The 24,147-nt window shown below is 38.7% G+C and overlaps 1 protein-coding gene across 4 annotated transcripts in view; it reads left to right on the top strand.

Annotated features, from left to right (window-relative positions):
- Window positions 1-24,147, top strand: part of ptprfb (protein tyrosine phosphatase receptor type Fb) — a 211,200-nt gene that overhangs the window by 154,051 nt on the left and 33,002 nt on the right. For 2 of the 4 annotated variants that reach the window (XM_081375456.1, XM_081375459.1), the window contains 7 exons: window positions 1,274-1,300; window positions 6,281-6,398; window positions 7,481-8,059; window positions 9,310-9,407; window positions 9,939-10,195; window positions 12,225-12,306; window positions 13,116-13,343. In XM_081375456.1, the coding sequence (XP_081231582.1) occupies window positions 1,274-1,300; window positions 6,281-6,398; window positions 7,481-8,059; window positions 9,310-9,407; window positions 9,939-10,195; window positions 12,225-12,306; window positions 13,116-13,343 (1,389 nt within the window). The remainder of the gene's footprint in view (window positions 1-1,273; window positions 1,301-6,280; window positions 6,399-7,480; window positions 8,060-9,309; window positions 9,408-9,938; window positions 10,196-12,224; window positions 12,307-13,115; window positions 13,344-24,147) is intronic. The other 2 variants (XM_081375457.1, XM_081375458.1) reach the window with 1 other exon arrangement.

Raw genomic sequence — 24,147 nt, forward strand, 5'->3', positions numbered from 1 at the left:
GTGACGTGCTTCACTGCGCTTTGCAGATTCTCGGCTAGAAAAGAGCAATTTCTTTTTTCTTCCCGAAGAGGAATATCAACTGCGGTTGAGTTGGCTCCATGCTGGCTTCTCGGTCCAGGGAAGATTTGATGCGTGTGTGTGCGCCTTTTGTTGATGGTTCAGTAAGAGAAAAGCAACGGTTGTGGGTGCTCACTGTCAGTAAAGTTTGATGTCACCTAGCTCAGCTGGCAGTGTGATGGAGGTAATGGGATTTCATGCTGAACACCACCAGAAGACTCGCACCAAGAAATAGGCTTTTAATCTGTATGGGATTCACCTACAGTCAAAGATAAAAAGTTCTTTAAAATAAAAACTTTTTAGAAATGTTCATTTTCTTGTCTCTCTTGGGGAAAATGTGAGGAATTTACTCTAATCAATATTCGTCCGAATACATCAATGCTGTGGTACCGGTATCTGCCAGCAGGGGCCAAAACGTGTGTAAATGTAAAATGTGGCTTTTTTGTGCAACACAAATGTGTCGGTGAGATAAAATTAGTGATGAACATACAAATTTTGACAGGAACCGATAAGATGAAGATTACTTTCAAGTTATGACTGATAACTGGCAGATTTAAAATTGTAATTAGTTTTTCCAAATAAAATAAAAAACAAATGCTTTAAGTAAAAATAGAGGATTTCAGCTGCACAATTAAATGTATATCAACTGATACTGATAAATTAAATCATCTAATCCAAAAACTGATATAGTACCAATATTTTGTGCATCCTTAGATAAAATTAGCACAATTGCTTAAATTATACATTACATGTAACAAGGCAGTGTATCTGTGATAAATGTTTTGGATTGTGCAGTATTTCTGTATGTCATTTGGATTTCAGTTTTCAGGTTTGTAATGAATGCAGCACAGGTAAGAGTCTCTGAATTGCAATATTTGCAACCATGCTGAGACTAAAACGTTCTTGCACCAGGTGTAAGTGGTGCAACTGTTGTCATTTCTTTCTCCCACAGAGCGACGGAAATGAAGCACCTTGCCTTTGTTAGCAGTATACCACTGCTCCTTTTACCTGACATTATGCAGCACTGTGTCGATTGTGAAATATTGTCATCTCTCCTCCTCCACCCTTCTCCTCTATCTCTGTAGCATGTCACTGTTAACGCTATGTGTTCATCTGTAGATGAGAGAAAAAAAAGGTAGCGATGCTTTTTTTTCTCCCCAGTAGTGCCATCTCTGATTCATTTTTCCCCTCTCATCTGTCCTGTGTTTTCCATCAGTGGAAAATTGAAGAGTCCACGGAATATGTGAGTAACTCAAGTGTGAGCGGGTGGTTTGTGGCATTGGGCCTGCGGGGATGTTCTGCGTTTGTGTGTTCATCTTTCGCTTTTTCCTCTATCGCTTGGCTTTTCTTCATTTAAAACTAACATTTCTCCTTGTAAGGAGGGATTAACAGTTTGACTGAGCTCCTTCTGTGTGCTTGATATGAATTTGGATCAATCAGATTGTAGAAAAGGGGGGAAATGGGGGAATATACACCATTTAGCATCTTTTGAGCACTGTCTGTTGCAAACATATTTCTAACTCTTGTACTTATTCACTCGTGCACACACACACACACACACACACACACACACACACACACACACACACACAGAAAAGACCAGAATAAATTGCAGCATTTTCAGCATTATACTGCAGGTCTCCCACTAATGCACTGTATTTACTAATGGTAATGATGCCGCATGCTCTAAAGGTCTGGCCCCTGAGAGCACATTTCACTGACAGTGTAATGACTGCGCTAATGACTTCTAGCATAGCAAGTAAACGTTATTCACTCACACGCACACACACAATCACACACGTGCAAATATGGAAGGGACCATCTATTAGAGCACTAGTTTAACATTTCCTGAATAATAAACACTCACTCGTACTGCGATGACAAATACTGTACGTGTGCAGACAAAGACACTTGACGAGAGATAGAAGAGACGGTTTATGGAAACTGAGACGTACTGATTTAAGTAGTTCTATGAATGAAAGCTATGTCTGCTGTTCTTGACTTGTGGTTATTATAATCACAAAAGAAATTTTCTGGCATAAAAAAAAAACAAAAACATCTAACTTTAGTAATTTGTCTAAATGTCGGCTCTTTATTATCGGGGGGATGGGGGGGGGCTTGGCGCTGAGGCGCTGAATGAGGTTACCTGCTCTCAGCAGAGGGACTGGTTCAGGGTTATGTGTGCTGTGAGTGTTGAAAACCAGTGAAGCCTGGCTGGAGAGGGAAAGCTGTAGATAACAGTCAGCTTTCAACACTACAGCTCTTTGTGAATGTAGGTGTGTGTTGTCCGTGAACATGCCTTTTGTGTGTGTGTGTTTCGTTGTTCCAGAGTTTCCTCAAAAGATTCTTATAGTTGCGTGACAGCCCACTACAGTTCAGGGCCTGGCTTGCGTTATGCTGGTAAATCCTCTTACTGCCTAGATTTGGAGCATTAAAAAAGAGCCGAAGAATTGGGCGCACTTCAGTTACCAGTGTCGTTATCCTCCCAGTGAAGCCTGACCCCATTTCTCAGTCCGCCCATCTCTGTGCCAGCAGACTGGCTGCCGTCTCTCTGGAGCCCTGCTGTTAGCGACCGCACCTGCTCCGCTGCCACTGCGTGCTGCCACCTGCCTGGAAAACATTCAGCAGGAGCCAATCGCTTGCTCCCGCCAAATTGCTTTCCTTTCCCTCTCCCATGATTCAGGGCAGCCTGTCAGCGAACTGGATTTCTGGAATCTGGGATTCATACGTTAATACAAGGATTCACACCTGACCTGGTGACCTCGAGCAGTCACAGTTAGGTGTGTGTGTGTATTTTGGTTGGCCACCAAATTTTTTGTATCTCCAATGTTGGCTGTGGTTATGCGCTAACATGCCCTTGGTAAAAAAAGAATATGTTTAAAAGTTTTTTTAAATTAATCATTTATTCTTAATAACACCAACATGTGAGATCAAGTAAACGCCACAAATCAGTCGTCACGCTTAGATTTTGTTCTGCTTTTAAACACCATTCGCAAACTTGAGACTTAGGGCCCTATCATACACCCGGCGCAATGCAGCGCCAGGCATGACGCGAGTGTTTTTTGCTAGTTTCAGCCTGACGCAGTTATCATTGTGTGTTCAGGCGCATTGTTGGCGCGTTGCTATTTTGAGGCAACTGAAATAGACTGCGCCATTGACTTTAGACCAGGTTTCAGTTGGTCAATGGTGCAGTCTATTTCAATAAGCAGAGTGTATGCGCGTTAGTAATGTGCGCCTATAGGCGGGTCCACAACGCACGTACACTCTGCTTATTAAACACACATGGATGCGCAGCAGCACACAAAACTGCCAAATAATAAAAATAAAAGGATTACAATGTAAAAGAGTATTATTGTGTAGATAAAGATATGGTGGAATCCGGCTTGTCCTGTAGATGGTCTGCTCGCGTGGTTTAACCTTACGCACGAGAAGATCCGTTTGCGCTCTGGAGACGTGTTCGGTCTTTCCACTATCAAATTCCATCATGTAAATAGCGAATCCGCCATGGCCCGAGTCCAACTGGCATTTTAGGGGAATGGTAGATGAGATTCTGATTGGTTTAATGCACGTAAATCCCAAAACACACCCATTACTCATTAAGAGAATAGGGACAATGCGCCGACTATTTTTTTCCGTCATTAAGCTATCAAAAGTGGATTTGGACACACCCTAATTGCACTTGCGCCCTGCGCCTTTGGACATGAGCTTAGATCGTTAAAATAGGGCCCTTAGTGTCACACCCATATCTTAAAAAAAATACCCAACATCTGTTTTAAGAAACCACTCATAAATCTTCATTTAAGCCATTTTTAGATCCTCTCTTTTCATCAAAGGTGAGAAACTCTATTAATTTCTTTCACCTCAGGCTCTATTCAGAGGTACCACCAACACATAATGGAACCGTGCTGCTCTTCTCACAGATGACATTGATTATTGCTTGACAGCACAGAGACTCGCTGGTGTCAGCGTGTGACATCTGTGCACCTCTGTGTTATTTATTCTAGCAATCAGCCATTTTGAAGGTTGGCGTCAGCTGCTAGCTCACTAATGTAGTGTGACTGTGTGCTCAATGTATAGAGAAGAAACACACCTATTAAGATGGCTTCCCATTAATCGCGATATGATTGGAAATGATTGGTTTGTGCGATTAATCCCACCTCTTTCTGTGAAAAAGACAATGAAAAAGAACAGCTCAGCATCAGTTTACAAATAAAATATATTGTTTAAATTGTTACTGCCTTCAGTTATTATTTTGGAATTACTAAAAATGCTTAATTAAACTAACTTGAAGATTTTTAGATTTGGTTTTAATAAATAACAACATTAATTACATAGTCAATGTAAAAATACAAAAGAGAATTGTGTTTGGTTTCTTTTTTTCCCTTTTTTTTTCTTTTTGATGTAGTTGAACCAGGAAAATGTGAGAGCATTAAGTGTAACTGGGACATGAATTTACATTTGATTTATTAACACACAGAAAAAGTAAAAAAACTGTGAGGACTTTGCCTCCTCATTTCAGAACACCACTGCATGCCAATGTTTCCTCCTTAGTTAAACTTCTGTTCTCTGTGAGTGCGAGCTGTTCCCTTTGCTCGAAAAATTTATAAAAGAGCACTATTTATGAAGGAGAAAATGAGAGGCGAAAATGCAATTGATTCGCCTATAAAAAGTAATTTTGTGTGATTAAAGTAATGAATAAACGCTCAAACTTAAAAAGGTCATTTCAATTTATCCAGTCATTTACATTTTATCCCGTGTTCCCCTTCTTTAGGGCTTCTGTGGGAGAGGAAACCAAACCAATCGTCCGTTTAAAAAAAGAAAATTGTGAAACAGTGGGCACTTATTGGTATAAGTATTAATATAATTAAAATCTTAATTAAAGAAGAAACTCAGCCAAGCTAAAATGCTAAAAATGCTAATGAGAAGCTTTTAAATGCCGTTAGTAATATAGGAGTCTGGTATAGTGTGTGTGTGTGTGTGTGTGTGTGTGTGTGTGTGTGTGTGTGTGTGTGTGTGTGTGTGTGTGTGTGTGTGTGTGTGTGTGTGTGTGGTGGATGAACATATGCTGTGTCATGACCTTGGTTTATTTCTATGTGTGTATTTAAGTGTGGTTGAACCTGTACTCCATTAATTATTGTGTGAGTTTGGTTTCTTTCTGTGTGTGTGTGAGGATTTTCAGCACATCATTTGCAGGTTACCCTGCAAGTACACTAAGAAGAGATTACCTGAGTTACTGTAGGCTTTACAGACATTATTCCTCATTAAATGTTTCTTCAGTAAAATTAGTTTTCTATTCATATAGCTAATTCATGTTGAAAGGAGGACGAATAGCAGCACAATAGCAGCGCATTAATGATGCACAGTTTAGGAGTTTTAGGAGAAAACCGCTTCAAGTATTTAAAAAACTGTTATTGTCGCCGTGTAAATTACTAAAACAAACAAACGTGCATTTGTGTAAATGGTGACATCATGCATATGCACATTACGTGTTCAGTCTACAGGCGCGTAGTGTTTCTTTACAAAGTTACATTGCCAAATACTGGCCTGGCAGCAGAATACAGCGTTTTTAACGGCGAGTGAAAATATTGTGTTTTAACCCTAATCAAGACTTTGTTGTGTGTATGTGTGTGCATGTGTTCCTACAGTTGCTTGCGTGTGCTGTGTTTGACGTTCTCTGTTTCTTCCTTTGGTTTGTGAGTTTGTTCAAGTGCTCACACAGGTTGATGTCAACCAGATGTGTCAGTGTTCCAGTTGCGTACACCAGTTAGGCTAATTTGTGAACTAATTTGACTTTTTAGGAGGAACCTTGAAACCCTATTTTAAAAAATAGGGTGGGGAAATCATTCAAATATCTGCCAAATTGCAGACAGTTGAAAAACAAATGATTTGCTAAGTGTCCTCGTAAAAACTTTTTGTCACTGGTGTAAAGCAAGAAGACTGACACCCATGGTTGAGTTGCTTTGGTTCTTCTCTTTGTGGCTTGGAAGAGCTTCTCATAGAAAAAGCTTTTCAAAGCCTTTTGGAGTTATCGTTTGTATGTGCAATATGAAATTAAAGATGTGTCCTATGGTTTTAAAAGGGAAGTTGTAAATGGTTAAGCATTGGGGTGTGTGTGGTTTATTAGAGGGTTTATGATCAGTGTCTGCCAGTGGGGATGGCATGAGGGCGTCTCTAGATAAAGCTGTCTTTGCATCTTAGGCATCATGCTGTTTCCGTTTAACAGGAGGCTGTGATCACTGGACTTTACTCCGAGACCTCTTACTCTGTCACCGTGGCAGCGTACACAACCAAGGGCGATGGGGCACGCAGTAAAGCCAAAGTCATCACCACCACTGGAGCAGGTAGAAACTCGCACTCAAAATTCACCCTGATTACTTTCCTAATGCATGCTTCTGGTCTTATTCTGCATGATTCATTGGTGCACATTGTTCCAAAAAAGAAAAAAATCTAAATATAATAGCTTATTTTCTTCTCCACGGATGTCACCAGCGGCTATATTCCACTGAATGTCCTTTTATATTTCGGAGTAAATCGCATTACAGGTTTCATATTGACTTTAAATCCTGAATGTGTCTGTGGAGGTTTTCAGTGACTATTCATTGTAGAATGTAGAATTTAATCAAAAGCAGCTTTTGCAAGACATTTCTTGAGGATTTAAATAGTTGGAAAAAGCTTTGTTTTACTATTATTATTAAATATTACAAATATTATAGAATTGTGGTGAAAATGAAAAGGCATTTACAACTCATTTTAGTTATATAAATTTGGGGTTGATAAGAATTTTGAAAGAAGTCTCTTCTGCTCACCAAGGCTGCAAAAATACAGTAAAAACAGTAATATCGTGAAATAGTATTACAATTTAAAATAACTGTTTTGTATTGTAATATATTTTAAAATGCTATTTATTCCAGTGATGACAAAGCTGCATTTTCAGCATCATTACTCCAGTCTTCAGTGTCACATGATCCTTCAGAAATCATTGATGATTTTGTGCTCAAGAAACATTTATTATTATTATGAATGTTGCAAACAGTTGTGCTGCCTAATATTTTAGTGGATAACCGTGATAGAGAATTCTTTGATTTTCTTTATTTTTATGTGAAATAAAAATCTTTTGTAACATTATAAATGTAAAAATTGCGTTTTTTTTTTTTTATCAATTAAATGCATCTTTCCTGTATAAAATTAATTTATTTAAAATAAAAAATCTTACTGACCTCAAACATTTAAATGGTAGTATATTTATATTTTATTTAATTTAAAGACTACTTGCCAAATACAAGTCGTCTGTTATGCTAGAATAAGAGGAGTGTTTTAGACATTTAAAAAGTTCAGAAGGATGTTGTCTGTAATCTAAAAATGTCCCTGCACAATAACCCTCTCTTCAAGCGTGCTTAACATATTCTCTCTTTACCCCCCTCAGTGCCTGGTAAACCCACCATGATCATCAGCACCACCGTCGGCAACACGGCTCTCATCCAGTGGCAGCCTCCTAAGGACATGGTGGGCGAGCTGATCGGCTACCGACTGCGGTACAAGCATCTGGAGGAAGAGAACTATGAAGTCCGTGAGTTCGCACGCACCGACGACCACCACACCGCCACAGACCTGCACAAGGGCGCCACCTACAGCTTCCACCTGAGCGCCAGGAACCGGGCAGGAGCCGGAGAGGAGTACGTAAAAGAGATCAGCACTCCGGAGGACGTGCCCAGCGGGTTTCCCCAAAACCTGCGCGTCGTGGGCTTGACCACCTCCACCACCCGCCTGTCCTGGGAACCGCCCATCCTGTCTGAGCGCAACGGCCGGATCACTCAATATTTAGTGGTGTACCGCGACATCAACAGCAAACAGAACAGCACCAACCGCACCACCGAAACACAGATGACCATCCAGGGGCTTCGGCCAGACACCACCTATGATATTCGTGTGCAAGCCTTCACCAGCAAGGGAGGGGGTCCCATAAGCCCCAGTATCCAGAGCAGGACCATGTCTACATCACCTGGTTGGTGTTTGCACTCCATGGATACAGAAATCCTTTTATCCCTCTGTGTAATTTATCACTGTGTCAGGCCTCAGATAATTACAATGCACCGTAACATAATTATAATGAACCCTATACAGTATATTTAATGACACAGGTGCACATGATACCACACACACCTATTCATGTTCCAAGAAAGATTATGTCCAGAAAACAACACCTGACCATGTTCGTTTCTGTCTTAACACATTTGAACTCGAGACGAAATCTTTGCCCACTGGTCACAGAGAAATCAGCAGATAACCAACAAATTATTTTTGCCGCAGTAACACACGCTTGAAACAACACTGCACATTTATCATGGTCTTAGCATGACAAAATGGCTGTGTTATGAAAAAATGATATTATCTTCACATTGGGTGGTCTGTTTTAAGGCGAGTGGAGAAATCCTCCCTTTGTATTTTACTTTCTGCAAACGTTCAGGTTGAACTGAAAGCTGTCTTATGTTTAGCAGAATCATTGTTGTTATTGAATAATTACATTATGTAATTATTGCTAAAATTATTAAAAATAGTTTTCGGTATTGGAAGTATAAAGCTTAAATGAAATGAAATATAAATATTAGATGAAAAATATATTTAAAAACGTAAACAAAAATGAGAAATTGAAATAAGATAGAAATGTCGCTGCAATAAGTTGAAATTGAAATACTAAAATGACTAAAACTGAGATAAAATTAGTTAAAGCTCTGTGGAAATATATATTAAAAAAAAAAAAACGAATAAAATTTACAACTGCACATAAAGTTATTAAAACTTGACCTAAAAGAAAACTTAACTTACAATATAAAAACAAAAGCCAATTCAAAATATGAATAAATACTATAATAGTCTTTAAATAACACTGAGCAGAATAGCATCTCAGTTGTTAGGAGTTTTAAGTTTCCTGTAGCTGGGGAAAGTATAGCTAGAGTCACAAATTCTTTGTATTGTTCTCAATAAATATGCTGATTTTATAGTTTACAGAAAAGCTTTTACTGGAAATATTCAGACAGGGGCTTTATTTGTTTATTTATTAAAAAATGGATTCACAATACTGTAAGTACTTTTATTGCAGTGTCAGTAATTTCACACAACAAGAGATTGGTAAACAGTCCTCTTTAGCCCATTTCAGAAGCTCTGTTTTGTTTTAAATGCTACCTTATACATAATGCATTGCAAACCCTGAGCTTTGAATAATGTTTTACAAAATCCCTGTTTTCTCCCCAATAGCATTTGCCACAAGTTTTGGTGTCAAAGCTGTGATGAAAACCTCTGTCCTTCTCACCTGGGAAGTGCCAGAAAATTATAAATCCCAAGTGCCTTTTAAGGTAAGACCCCATTGATGTGCATAAACAAACGTTCCTCATATTAAAAGATATAATTCACAAGTATTTATATTTAAGCCTGTCTTTATAGTCTAGCACTTGGGAGTCTACTGTATAATGGTCTAATTCTTGTACAGAACGGTTACGCTGCAACAGATGTAAATGTAATTTTACCTATTAGATTTAAGTGCCCATTCTGTAAATTCACATGTGGTTTTGTAAAATTGCAAGTCACGCTGTTGGTCAGTAAGCTGAAATGCTGTGGAAAGTCTGTCAGAACGGTCTCTGGCCTACAGTGGACTTGACGGTTGTCTGTGTGGCGTCTCTGCATGCGAGCCACTGGTATAAAACCATAACAGTAATATCCTGATGGGCCAAGCCCAGAAAACAGCACACTGTTTCCAACGATAGAAGTGACTGCATGGGGATAAAGTCTGTTTATGCAATCAAGTTCTTTGTTTAAATGAAACTGAATGAAAAATTAGATTTAGTGAGCCGTGCAACTGAGTGAAATTGAACCTCTCCCTCCTGTAGATCCTCTATAACCAGCAGAGTGTGGAAGTCCAAGGCAACCTCAAGAGGAAGCTGATCACGCGACTGCAGCCAGACACGGATTACTCCTTTGTGCTGATGAGCAGAGGGAACAGTGCTGGTGGTCTGCAGCAACAGGTTTCCATTCGAACTGCACCCGACCTGTTCAAAAGTAAACCTGTCCTGTACACAGCAGAACAGACCAATAATGGAAAACTCAGCATCAACCTGCCCAAAGTGCCCACCTCAGCTCCTGTCAGGTTAGTACTCTAGTAATCAAACAATCAAACAAAATCGGATGTCCTTTCAGTGGTGGAGAAAATAAGGTGAAAAATATATGAGTGATTTGAAATTTTTTTTTATAAATAAATATTTAAAAAAGCTCCATCCTCTGTGCTTCCTCAATTCCATTCCATTCAAGTCAATTCTCACCTAAGCTTATTACGACATATGTCGGATCAGAGGTCATAACAAAGCTGGGAAGAGCCAGGATATTATTTAATATAACTCTGATTTTGTTTGGCTGATAGAAGAAAGTCATATACACCTAGGAGGGCTTGAGAATAAATTCTGGGATAATTTTCATTTTTTTAGGTGAACTATCCCTTTAATAAAGCACGCATATATACATATAAAATGTCATGCGTATAAGTGGGCAAATGAGGTCAAACATGTGATGTCTTTATTCACTGATGTATAAAACAGAAATACATAGCTTACAGAAGGTTTTGAATACTGTATGTATATAAAGAATTTTCAAAGTTGGTGTTATATAGTACTCATCTTATTGCTGTGCATGTAAATGTACTCCTTCCCCTCTTATTTAAATCTCATCAGTACGGATATGCCTCCAGCCTCATTCAGGTCAATGACGCCATGCTTTCCGTTCTGCAGTGTAGCTCACACACCATTACCATGCAATTATTCCCTCCCCAACTGAACGCTCAGACTGAATCTCCCCAGCTCAGCAAACAGCCTTCCTGCCAACGCTGCAGATTCCAGCTGCTTTTCAACCCAAAGCAACGTCATCCTACTGTATTCAGCTGTACATTTGACCTTCTCCCGAAAAGAGACGGCTATTTTTTATTCAAACTACCAGAAGGTCCTTGTCAGACTCAAGTGACATTGGCATGTTTCCGCTTCATTCTCATCTGAGCTGTGTGCTAAGGGATAAGTCATGATGGAACGCGTAGAAATCAATAGTGGAGAATGTGCAGACAGATAGACTGTTTTCTCTCTTAGCTGAGAGGAAGAGTCTTGGTTTGAGAACACTTAGAGTGCAGCCTGTCATGATGGAGGATATGAGCACATCCTGCTTGTAGAAAGCAGACACGCTGCTCTGTTTCTGATGTTCTTGCCACAGAGAGCCCATCATTACGGCTGAGTGCTAGGTGGAGGTCCTTAAATGTGTCGTCATAATTTATGCATGAGAAAGGCCTCTAATGTTTAAACGTCATTTTCAACACTTAATTTTTCATGAATGAGGAGGTAATGGAAGAAAAGTGGATTGTTTTTGTCCTTTGAGAGGAACATGTTGTTTCGGAGTCAAGCTTTTCCACAGCCAATTATGTTCCCTGAAAAGAAATTAAACTAAATTGCTACTGAACCACAAAACCGGGAGATTTTTTTTTTTTCTCTGGCTTCTTTGGCCGTTGACAAAGTCAGAGCTGGTGCAGTGTGGTAAAAAAAAAAAAAAAAAACTCTGTACCTTGTTGCCAATCCCTGGAGGAGAACAGGCCTGTGCTCCGGAGTGCCTTTTTTTGATTGGTAAAAAGATTACCAGAGTGTTGAGGATGAGAAAGTCTTGGAGAAGATTGGCATTTGGAGTAGAGCTGATTGATGTGGGATTTCGTGTCAGACACGGCTCTTCGTTCTCCGGGAAATCCCGGAGCTCTGAAGCACAGAGAGAGTTTTTCTTGGAGCTGATTTTGCCTCTCGTATCAGAGACCGGCCAAATTAAAGCCTCGGCTCCAGTCTTATTATGAGCAGCCGTGTGCCACTCTCCCAAAATTATGCTCGTTCGTGAGCTCTACATTCCCTCACAAGACTAAAAAGACGGAGCTGATGATTAAAAACCAGTAGTGTTGTGATGATTAACTGAAGTTATTACTCAGAAAGCAAGTCATCAGTTTGTCTACGCATTCACACACCTGGAATGGGTCACTTCTAATTCCCACCAGCTCAAATCTAAGAGTTTTTTTTGTATAAATGGTGAGGCTTGTTCAAGCTGCTGTAGTGCAGTTGAGAACAGTAAAGGTGTACATGCTAACAGTGTTGTTTTCTGCATAGGTGTTACTACATTGTGGTCGTGCCCGGGTCTCTTACAGCATCTCGTAAGTGGATTAATCCTGATGAGATGGAGCTGGATGAGGTGAGTTATTACTGTTTTGTATTCCTGAGTCATGAGAAACCTGGACATATCTGGGGATTTTAAAAATGTGATTTCTTGACATAAACATCATGTGTTGTGAAAATTAATACAATATTTTCTTACATTTTAAAATATATATTTTATACACTACTATTTTATTTTATTTTTTAATGTTTTTGAAAGTCTCTTATGCTCACGAAAGCTGCATTTTTTTTAATCAAATAATTACGTTACATTTTACATTACGTTACATTTTATTGACAGCAGCAAATTTTTGTTTCTCTTCAGGTTTGTATGTCTTACTGTAGTCTAATAAAAATTAATCAAATAAATAAGTAAATATGATATTTTTCATTGTATAAATTGGATTGTATTCAGTGTACAGTCAGCATATGCGTAATTAATGCAGAAATGTTTCTTGAGCAGCAAATCAGCATATTAGAATAATTTCTGAAGGATCATGTGACACTGAAGACTGGAGTAATGATGCTGAAAATTCAGCTTTGCCATCACAGGAATACATTTTTAAAACATTCAAATTGAAAAAAGTATTCTAAATATTATTGCTTACTGTGTTTTTAATCAATGAATGCAGCCTTGGTGACCTTAAGAATCTTTCAAAAACATTAAAAAACAATCTTACATCACGAACACAAAGAGAAGCCCATTGAAGTTGACAAGTTGAATGCTTTTACATTCACAAGCAATTCAAATAAAAGCATTGACCAACTTAGCATTAGTTTCCCACACAACACTGAGGGCCTGTGGCTTTTATGTACTAATTCATCTGTCTCTGATCTCTTCCTCAGCTCCTGGAGTCTACTGAGGGAGCTCTGCTCAGGAGACGACGTCACTCGGACACCGCAAGGCCATACATCGCCGCAAAGCTGCTCTCCCTACCAGACAGCTTCACCTTGGGCGACGAGAAGACGTACTCCGGCTTCTACAACCGGCCCCTTTCCAACAGCCAAAACTACCAGTGCTTTGTCATGGCCGAACTCAAGGACCAATACCCTGTTACTGCAAATGAGAAGCAGGTATTACAGTTTGTAATAATGTTTTTTGAACTACATGGGGGACCCCACATGTACGTTTGTATGTTTGTCGTCTTTTGTCTTCAGCTTTTCCGAAAATTTCAGTGCGAGTTGCAGATACACAAACAGTTATTTTGTGAGTCTTGCCAAAGCTTTGTCCTAATAAGCAGCAAAGCTCAATAAGCTTTGTTTGTCGAACAAGCATTAGCTTAAACGCCTCGCCAGTTCCCTTCAGCCCCTCTCACATTTTTCCATCTGCTTCTCAAACAAATCAAAGAATCGAAAGTAATCATCGCTGAAACTTATAGCCAGACCACCAGAGGACCAGTTGGATAAATATTCATAATTTCCTCACATGATAGCGTCAGCAGTGTTTGGCACTTTGAGCTCCTCCATCTCGGCTCTGTGGAAAGAGCAGCAGAATGGATTTGCGTGGCAGGGCTTTGGGAGCACGGAGGCTTGTCCTGATTCCCTTGAAGCTGACTCTTAAGTATTCCTAAAGCTTAGGCATTAATCTGTCCGCCATGCTTTATGAGAAGAGGGGGACGACTTCCTCACTCAGCACTTCAAAGGCCCTGCTGCCCCTCCTTTTCTTAAACGTCAACCTTTTCGTCCTGACTCGTTCACTCGGACTTCCACGTTCACTTCGGAGACGTCCCTGATCTGCAGAGACTGTACCTGGACACCTCTTTAATAAAGATTAAACAAGCCCACGGATGGTTTGAGAATGTTTAGATTGGTGTGTGTAAGGTTCAAAAGAACAAGACTAACCATTTGTCGGTGGCTAGAGAATGGTATCTCAGAGTATGCTCAACATTTAACACCCTTCGGATCCGGCGCTCCAGCAGCTCTCCTGCTGCGGAGCTGTCATAGGAAATGAATGAACAGCTCTGAAATGAACAGCTCTGAAATGAAACAAAAGGGGCCTTTAGAACACATGAAGCCTAGTGCTCAGCACAGAAACACAATCCCATTGAAAAGCTGCAAAGAAACAGTGTGGGACTGAAACTATAGACTAGGACTGGGTAAAAAAAAAATTTTTCCAGTAAATCATGAAATTCACTAAATGAAATGCTTCCAAATGCCATTCAATAATAAGAATATTTTTTGTATAACTTTAATGCTAAATGAATAAATCAACAAAATGAAATGCATTAAATAATTATATTAAAGGGGTCATATAATGGTACATGCACTTTTACAAGTTGATTGTATTGAAATGTGTGTTGGCAGTGCCTGTACACAACCATCATAAAATGATAAAAATCTATCCAGTGTTTTTTTTTTAATCTCCTTATATGTTTGACCCTCTCTGAAATCAAGCCGTTCGATTTTGTGACGTCACAAAATCGACGCCCCTCCCACGATTGGTGAGTGACAGCAGCGTTTCAACACAGACCCGCCCTCGCTCATGAGTGAGCTGTCAATCATCATAGTCTGCGCGTCATTGTTGATACCCTCACTGGAGCGCTGTCTATGAGCAGAATGGTGTCTGCGATTGTTCTTCGGTGTAATAAGGAACACAGCAGTCATTTTGATGTTCCTAAATCCGAACCGTTGAAGATGCAGTGGCCGAGTTTTGTTTTTGAAGGGATATTCCCAAAGGATTGAGGCGGGGATTCCCCACGATCGTCCATGCTTCATTTCACACCAGACAGCTTTACAAACGATAAAAAACGGATCGGTACCAACGTGTTCCTGCTGAACCTCCAGATGAAGTGAGTGTAATGTTTTATTAACCTTTATATTAATATTTATATTAATCTTTGCAAATTTGCAAACCTTGCTTCACGATGAATGCATCTAAGGTTTACACTCCGGGTACATTACAGCATGTTTTCTATGTACGACGTTCTCAATATAATTCATAATCCCACGTTTATTATGAACAAGGCGTTATGGATATTGTGTTATTATTTCAAACAGTGTACGCACAGAACAGAGGGGCGGGGTGAGCAAAGCTCATTATCATTTAAAGGGTAACTAAACCCCTGGTCAGAGCCTGACTCCACCCACTGGCAATATTTGAAAAATGCTGGAAAAGTAGGCAGAGCCCAGTGGAGAGGGGGCGTGCATCTGAGACGTATCTCTCTGCAGGCAAGGGCGTGGTTAGCTGGTACCCTCTGACGTCAGAGTGTACCACAACTTCCAATAGGAAAATTCAACTGCAGTAGCCACTGTTCAACCTGAAGAGGGCAGCACTCAGACGTTTTTACACCATATTTAGTCAAATTAAAATACTTTAAAAACAAATGTCAAAAGAATTACTTGAATCAATGAACAGCACTAATAAAGCCCCATTCTTACAGATCATTAACTAAAAAAAGTTGGTTTAGGGTTTAGTTACCCTTTAAAGACACATGCACTGAAACGGCGTGCTGAAAACAGAGCTGTTTTTGACCAGGTAAAATTAGTGTTTTCTTACAATACTAATGAGAATTTTTAATTAAAGTATATTACAAACTTTTAATTTAAACCCTAAATAATCATATTAGCTTGTACAAAAATGGCATTATATAAAAAATTAAAAAGAACAAAAGGACTGGGCTTGAAAATACAGACTAGAATGGGGTAAAATCATTTTACAATTAATCACGAAATTTACTAAATAAAATGTGACCAGGTGCTATATAATAATTATAGAAATAATAATTTAACAATGTCAATTAAATGTTAAATTATTAAATACGTTAATTATATTTCAAAAAATAAATATTTACATTTGAAATGATATACTATATATTAAAAATAAATATATATTTTAAAAATGAATACTTATATTTTTACTTATTTAATACTTTTGTAATGCTTAATAATACAGTACTATTTTAACAACCTTCAACCTTTAGCATTTGAAACTAAACGCTAAACTAACTTTGTAATGTCTTGATTTTTACTTTTCATTAATTCATTGAACATGATAGTCGAAAACAGTTTTCAGTATGCTCTAAATTTAGTGAAATGTTTGTCATCTCTTCTTCAGCATTGAATATTAACTTTATATGTTAACCTGTAATGGATAAAAAAAAAAATATGCTGCATCATCAAACAGATATACTTGAAACAGGCCTTTTGACTTTGTGACCAAATGAATCAACAATTCCCATTCCCAGAATAATCAATTTTAAAAAATGAATCAGAACGAATGAAATCAATACCTTTTTAATCAAATTTACTTTTAATTTACTTCAGTTTCTTCAATGGACTTATTTCATGATATTACTACATTAGCATTTTTTGTTAGTAAATAATCAGCCGTACTAAAGACATCCATGAGCATCTCAGTTCATCTTGAGGACCAGTAAACCACTATGTCTCCATGTCCATGGAGAAAACAGAATGTCTTTGTGTACAAGCATCACTTAAGGCACATAAACAAGCCCAGAGGACTGTGAAATCAGATGATAGATGGAGTGTGTAAACAGAATCTGGTTAAGCAAGTGCGGAGAAGCAAGCTTAAGATGTTATGTTAAACGAGAGCGAGAGACAGCGCATCGACAGGTTTGAAAGGAAGAGAGCTGTTTCAGCGGTCCAGAAGAAAAAGAGCGCTAGAGAGCAGTGAGCTTTTAAAGAAAGAAGCGCAAGAAAAAAGCAAAACGGAGAGAGAGAAAGAGCGTCAGCTGGCTGGTAAAGTTAGGAAGGAGGGCCTGTGGCGGCCGAGCTGTTTCAGCCAGATAAAGTGTTTACATTAGCAGAATGCCCGCACTGAGACCCCAGCGCTGAGATGATGTCGTTAACCGCTCCTCTTCTGCCTCAGGACGCGAGCACATCCTTATCCGCTCAATGGATTTTGCGTTAGTTAGTATTCAGCTTTCTTGTGTGTGTTTTTTTTTTTTTTCTCTTAGGAAATGCGAAACACATTAGTGACGTTAACTGCCTTTAACACATCGCACTCAAATTGTGTTAAAGTGCCGGAGGAAGCAGAGCGCTGTCGTTTCATTCACCTCCACAGCATCAGAAAACGCATTGCTTGATGGATGATTCTCACAAAGAAATGTCTGGCTCATATTTTATTATACGAAAGAGGCCTATTTTTAGAACTATTAAGATTGGCATTTATGTTCAAATTCTCATTACTGTAATGTTAAAAGTGTCATTCTCATTAATGTAGTCCAGTAATGTGGCTAATTGTACATTTAACATTTATATTTCATCATTCTGCAGAAGCTTTTATCCAAAGGGACTTGCAAATGAGGAAAATCACAAGCAATTGATCATTATGGAACCAACAATATTCACAGTCATGCAATGCAGAGCTTTGAGATAAAACCAGAATACAGAAGCTGGAGCAAAAGTTTATATCACAGAATACTTGTTTCTAGTTTATATAGAAAGTGCCTTTGCTTTCTGTGATTTTATTTTTATTTATTTAGATTTATTTATTTAGTTTAATTATTGATTTTTTTTTTTTTTTTTTTTTTACTTTTTAGAGTTCCACAGAGAACTCTCATTGGTCCAAAATCCTGCGCCACATGACTGTATACAATAGGTGGTATTTTTATATGGTTTCCAGCTGGTCTGAGTTTGTGTAGATGGGTAGATCATCTAGATTACCAGCGGTTTACTGTTAGCAAACATACTGCGCACTTTCCTTTCAATAACAAAATAAACACAAGAAAAACGACAGCGGTGAGAAAATGGTAGTTAAGAAAGCATCTGATCCGAGCTCTGCAATTCAGCACTCCAGTAAAGTCATGTCACATCATACACTAGATTGTTTCAAAGCAAGCAGCTTTACAGTATTAAACATAAAAATAAAAAAATTAGGGCTGTCAAAGTTAGCGCGTTAATAACGCGTTAACGCAAAATCATATTAACGGCACTATTTTTTTTAACGCTCGATTAACGCAGTGCGTATTTACTGTTTGACCCGTGGCCCAAAACCTAGTTGGAGAAATGGAGATACACAGTGTTGCCAACTTAGCGACATTGCAGACCCATTTAGCGATTCTTTTCCCTTCAACAAAGCGCCCAAACCTTATTTAGTTTCTGAGAATCTACCGGTACCGCCGGTACTGCTCTCCCAGCACGCGCTCGCGCCTCTCTCTCTCTCGCTCTCTCTCTGCGTCTCGCGCTGGAGAGAGGAGCAGCGCTTTAATTCAGTTAAACACAGATATGATGTTGCTTCTCTAATTTTACATGCAAGTATAGCCAAAATCGCAAAACAAATATTGTGTTTATCTTATGTGTATTTGATTTCATCAGACGACGGCTCGATTATCAGGATTTTTGTGCAGATTAACATCTTGGAAGGGAGAGCTGGTTATGTCTTAAAGGGTCATTTCACCCATTTGAACATTGTTTTTTATTTAAAGTGGGTCATATATGTAGTCGAAATGTAAAATAATTTTTGAATTTGGTGCCTTCGTGACCGAGAAAAGACAAAGAATAACTTCAGAACGCATTTGTATGAAAGACAACAACTCCCACAATGCACCACATTGCACAGCTCCGCAAGCCACTCCCACTAATCCAGAAAGCGCATATCTGCCTATAAGAGAAATCACTCTTCCGTCTACAAGGCTAGCTACTACCAGAGCTTGAAATTCATTTCACATTCACACAAAATGTCTAGTTAGTTGGCGAACTCATATAGTGCATTACTCCTCGTTTGTATTTCTTTCGAAAAGGTGAATTATTGCATGGTACCTGGATGTTCAGTCAGAACATATGCGGTGCGAAACTAGGATAGTTCACAACACAAACGTCCGTGTCCTCGTCTGATTCAGAGATTTCGTCCAGGAGAAATTGTCATCGTTGAAATTCTTTGCCGCAGACGGACTCTATCTCTGTGTTCGTAGCGGTTCGTAGCTGCATAGTGAGATCACCGGCGCCACCAGTCCGCCCTAACTCGAGCCAGTCCGGGCTCCTCGTCCGCGGCAGGCAGGTCTTCTGCCTCGGCTGCTCTTCGCTATAATGCGGCTTGTAAAGGTAGCCACAAACACCTGATTCAAGCATCAGACTTCCGAAATCCTCTTCTTCTATATCATATTGAGCACTCTCCTCCGCTATTGTCATAACTGTACATCTGTCTCCACAGCGCCTGTTAGCTTAGCTTCAAACAAGATGGAGGATATTGCTTTCAGTTTCAGAGAGTAAAGTCCCACCCACTGATCTGTAATAGGTCTGTAGCGTGAGCGCGCCCCACCCTGGGAAAGATGAGAAACTAGTGTCTGTAGTCTTAACAGAAATCCCCCCCTCTAACACTTCCTCCTACAATGACGCAAAATGACGATTTTTGCGTCATTGTAGGAGGAAGTGTAAGAGGTAAATAACAGATTTCTCCCGTCTCAGGGGAAAATGAGAGAGTGTTGCACGACCATTCAATAGTATGACTGGGTTTCTAACAATGCAAAGCTTAATGCAAATGGGTGAAGTGTCCCTTTAATGGGTCGCGTTTCAGTCACCATTTCATATTCATTCCGTTGTTTGACAACAGAAACAGTAAAATATACCAATGAAAACAGTTTTATTGAGAATTTAGCTTCATCAAAATGGGCACAGAGAGAGATTAATGTAGCCTAATAATAAATAATAAATATACATTTAGCATTTTCAGAAGAGCTGCCCTGTCATGCAAAAATCTAAACATGTTTGTGTTAATTGCTCAGTGCAAAGAAAGAGAAGTAATGGGAACCTGGTATTTTTTTGTTCTTTCTACATGTGTCTAATAGACATGAACAAGTTCTTTGAAAAACATCTATGACCTTTGAAACATGTCTCATCTTCATGCTCTATGTTGACTATGGTTTCAATAATAAACATACATTTGCATAAAGCATCCATATTTATCCATGCCCACGCTGATTAGAGTATTACAAACTTGAAAAGTATTCATTTAAGGTACATTTAGAACAAATAAAAAAAATGTGTGATTAATCACGAGTTAACTCATGACAATCACGCGATTAATCGCTTAAAAATTTTAATCGATTGACAGCCCTAAAAAAAATAAAACGTTTCTGTGTCTCTTTCAATTAGATTTACTACTTCAATTAGACATCACGCCAGTTCATTGCTTGAAGCATATCGGGGCCTTAATCCAATAAGCCAATGTTTTTTCCAGGTCTTTGCTAAAGAAACGTTACAATTATGCAGTGAAATGTGTATTTCTAGTACATTGCACTGACATAACCGCCTGCGCTCACATAAAGCATCACGTTAACAGTGAGATTGTCATATGAGCAGTACGATAACACGACGACTTCATGACTCTCCTCCAGCTAATATCCCGCTTATCTCTTCAATTAATATCTGTGCGCTTTTAAATGAGTCAAGCTGAGCTGAGGAAGTGATCCGGATTATGGTGCCCCGCTCTGTGTGACAGGATGAAGCGGAAGGAAGAGAGATAGAGAAAGAGAGGAAGGCGACGGGGGTTTTGGCCTTCAGGGAAATGGTGTCCATGTGGATGGCCTCTCCCAACACAGAATAAGAGAGTGAAAGTGGCAGGCCCATTTTTCCTCACCTTCATTTCTTTCGTTCATTCTCTTCATGTTTTTTTTTTTCCCCCCAATTGTTTCTTGGCGGTTTGTGAGGCAAAATTCAAGCCTGTCCCATGGCACGTGCATGGAAGAGGGCACAGCAGGGAGATGTCTCATTTATGTCCCCTCACACTGGCTCTTTTTTCTTCCTGTCACTCCCTCTCTCCCTCCAGCAAGCTCACTATCACCATGGTTTGAGCACTAATGAAGAGGATATGATTCCTCTCCTCAGCTTCCATTTATCAAAGCCACAGAGAGGGAGGGAGGGAGCGGGGGGGTGCGGGTGCACAGGTCCTCTCTCCATGTTCTTCTCACACAAATTCCTCTTTTCTTGTGTGTATCTTCCTCTACATGTTCAAATATACTCAGAGGTGTGACTTATGCTAATCAAAGGTGAATGTGTGTATGGCAGGGGTTAAGAGGAGTCTTGTTAATGGAACCTGGTCTGACATGTAGACAGATGTGAAGATGTGCTATATGCATGTGCAGGGCCTGTTGTAGGTTATTTTAGTTTCCCTTTTTTTAATTTTAATTAGTACCCAGGGGGCAAAGGGGGTTTAGCAGACATGGGCTGCTGTAAAAGGTTGTCATATAAAAATGAAATCTATGATGTCTGAGGATCACAACCTGTGTGGCCAACCCGGTCAACAAGCTGCTGGAAACTTGTAATTAGGGTCAAAACAATGTTACCTCAAATTCGGCTTTAACTCCCAGAATCACCCAAACATGCTAAAACGGTTTGATTATATTCATGAATCGTGAGCCATATCTTCCTGATACTTTATGCTAGAAACAAACTGAGCACACATTTAGAAAGAGTGGAAGATAAGCTTTCATCTGATGCCTTGATTGTACATGTAATTAGAATGTAAGAGTTAACAATGCCTCTTAATTCATAGGTAGGCAAAAAAAAAAGAAAAAAATATTGAACATTCCATTTGTAATCGGTAGCATTCTTTTCCCTTTGTTGTTGTTAAAATAAACAAATTACCATGTAAAGTTAACTTTTACTGGATGAAATCATATTTTGATTTTTTTTTTTTTTTACTAACCAGACAGTCCTCATGGCCCATAACACATTTAGAGGCAATGCAATGTCAAGCCTATAATAGCCTGTCAATTCAAACAAGATCCAAGAAAGAAGTTTACCATTAACTGGTGTTAATTGTATACTGCTCTGTTTCTGTATGTACAGTATATCGTTTGCATATTTATGCAATATCAATTATTTGTATTGCAATGTCTATTGCTAATATTCTTTCACAAGTGGGATAGCTTTATTTATTCTATTGAAATAAAAAAAAGGGATTTGAGGATTTTGGGTTAGGCTGGTTAGTGTTCAATCCAGGTGTTTGGAGTGTGAGACAAAGGTACTGACAACTAAATGCTGAAAGACTAAAACACACAGGAGTCATGTGTGGAGTAGGTTTAAAAGTATTTACTGATTAAAACTGTTACATTAAGTAGCAATTTGTACACACACACAAAAAAAAAGACGAAACAGACAAACAGATTACAATTCAGGGTGATAACTAATTTCTGTAATAATGTTTATACACTTTGTTTAGCTGTTTCGGAATCACCGCTGCTGTCGCTGCTCTATTGTTTCAGCATGCTGTGTCCTGCTACATTTGGTTGCCAACCCCTAGCAACGGCATCCTATGTAGCATGGAGCCGTTCTTCTGACAATCTTTAACCAGAGATGGGCACAAATACATCAAAAAGTATTTAATTAAAATACAAGTAATTTGTAATTTGAAAATACAAAAATATATTTTTTACAGTCTTCTGTAGTGTAAGTGTGGCGTTAGGTACATGTAAGAGTCTAGAATATTGCAATATTATTGTTTAGTGCAGAAGATGTGCTTTTAACGTACATGTTGCCACATACTGTCATAATAAAAGATAATTACGCATATAACACTATATTTGTATTATTTACACAAAAACTAGTTAACGCTGCTGTGAGGGCGTTTCTAATAGCGCGGCTGTGACAAAGTTGACAACTTACTTTCTTCCGACTGCCATTATCTATTTTTTTACTCTTTTTGAAAGTTGTGAAAACACCGTTCACTGTTTCTTTTGCTATTTGAGCAAATTGGAACACAAAAATATATATTTAATGTAGTCTTTCATTCACTGCTATAGAAGTTAACCCAACTATGATGCCTTACTTTTCTGAGAAACCCAGAAATGTGAACAGGGTCAATAGGATGTGTCACATCACGTGATTTACTTGCCAAAAACTGTGATAGGCAATTTGGTAGTCCTATTTGTATTTTATGTCTATGGTCCTAGGGATAGTTCACCCAAAAAGGAAAATTAGCCCATGATTTACTTACCCTGACGTCATCCTAGGTGTATCTTACTTTCTTCTTTCAGAAGAATACAATCAGAGTTATATTAAAAAGTGTCGTGGCTCTTCCAAGCTTTATAATGACAGTAAATGGGTATATTTTTCATCAAAGTGCATCTGTCCATCATAAAAGTGCATCTGTCCATCATAAATGTGCATCTGTCCATCATAAAAGCGTATCTATCCATCATAAAAGTACATCTATCCATCATAAAAGTGCATCTATCCATCATAAAAGTGCATCTGTCCATCATAAAAGTGCGTCTATCCATCATAAAAGTGCATGTGTCAATCATAAAAGTGCGTCTATCCATCATAAAAGTGCATCTGTCCATCATAAAAGTGCATCTATCCATCATAAAAGTGCATCTATCCATCATAAAAGTGCATGTGTCCATCATAAAAGTACGTCTATCCATCATTAAAGTGCATCTATCCATCATAAAAGCATATCTATCATCATAAAAGTGCATCTATCCATCATAAAAGTGCATCTGTCCATCATAAATGTGCATCTGTCCATCATAAAAGCGTATCTATCCATCATAAAAGTACATCTATCCATCATAAAAGTGCATCTATCCATCATAAAAGTGCATGTGTCAATCATAAAAGTGCGTCTATCCATCATAAAAGTGCATCTGTCCATCATAAAAGTGCATCTATCCATCATAAAAGTGCATCTATCCATCATAAAAGTGCATGTGTCCATCATAAAAGTACGTCTATCCATCATTAAAGTGCATCTATCCATCATAAAAGCATATCTATCATCATAAAAGTGCATCTATCCATCATAAAAGTGCATCTGTCCATCATAAATGTGCATCTATCCATCATAAAAGTGTGTCTATCCATCATAAAAGTGCGTCTATCCATCATAAAAGTGCATCTATCCATTATAAAAGTGCATCTGTCCATCATAAAAGTGCATCTGTCCATTATAAAAGTGCATCTATCCATGATAAAA

The sequence above is a fragment of the Scardinius erythrophthalmus genome (genome assembly GCF_964197995.2).
Source record: "Scardinius erythrophthalmus genome assembly, chromosome: 9".
NCBI classification, from domain to species: Eukaryota; Metazoa; Chordata; class Actinopteri; order Cypriniformes; family Leuciscidae; genus Scardinius; species Scardinius erythrophthalmus.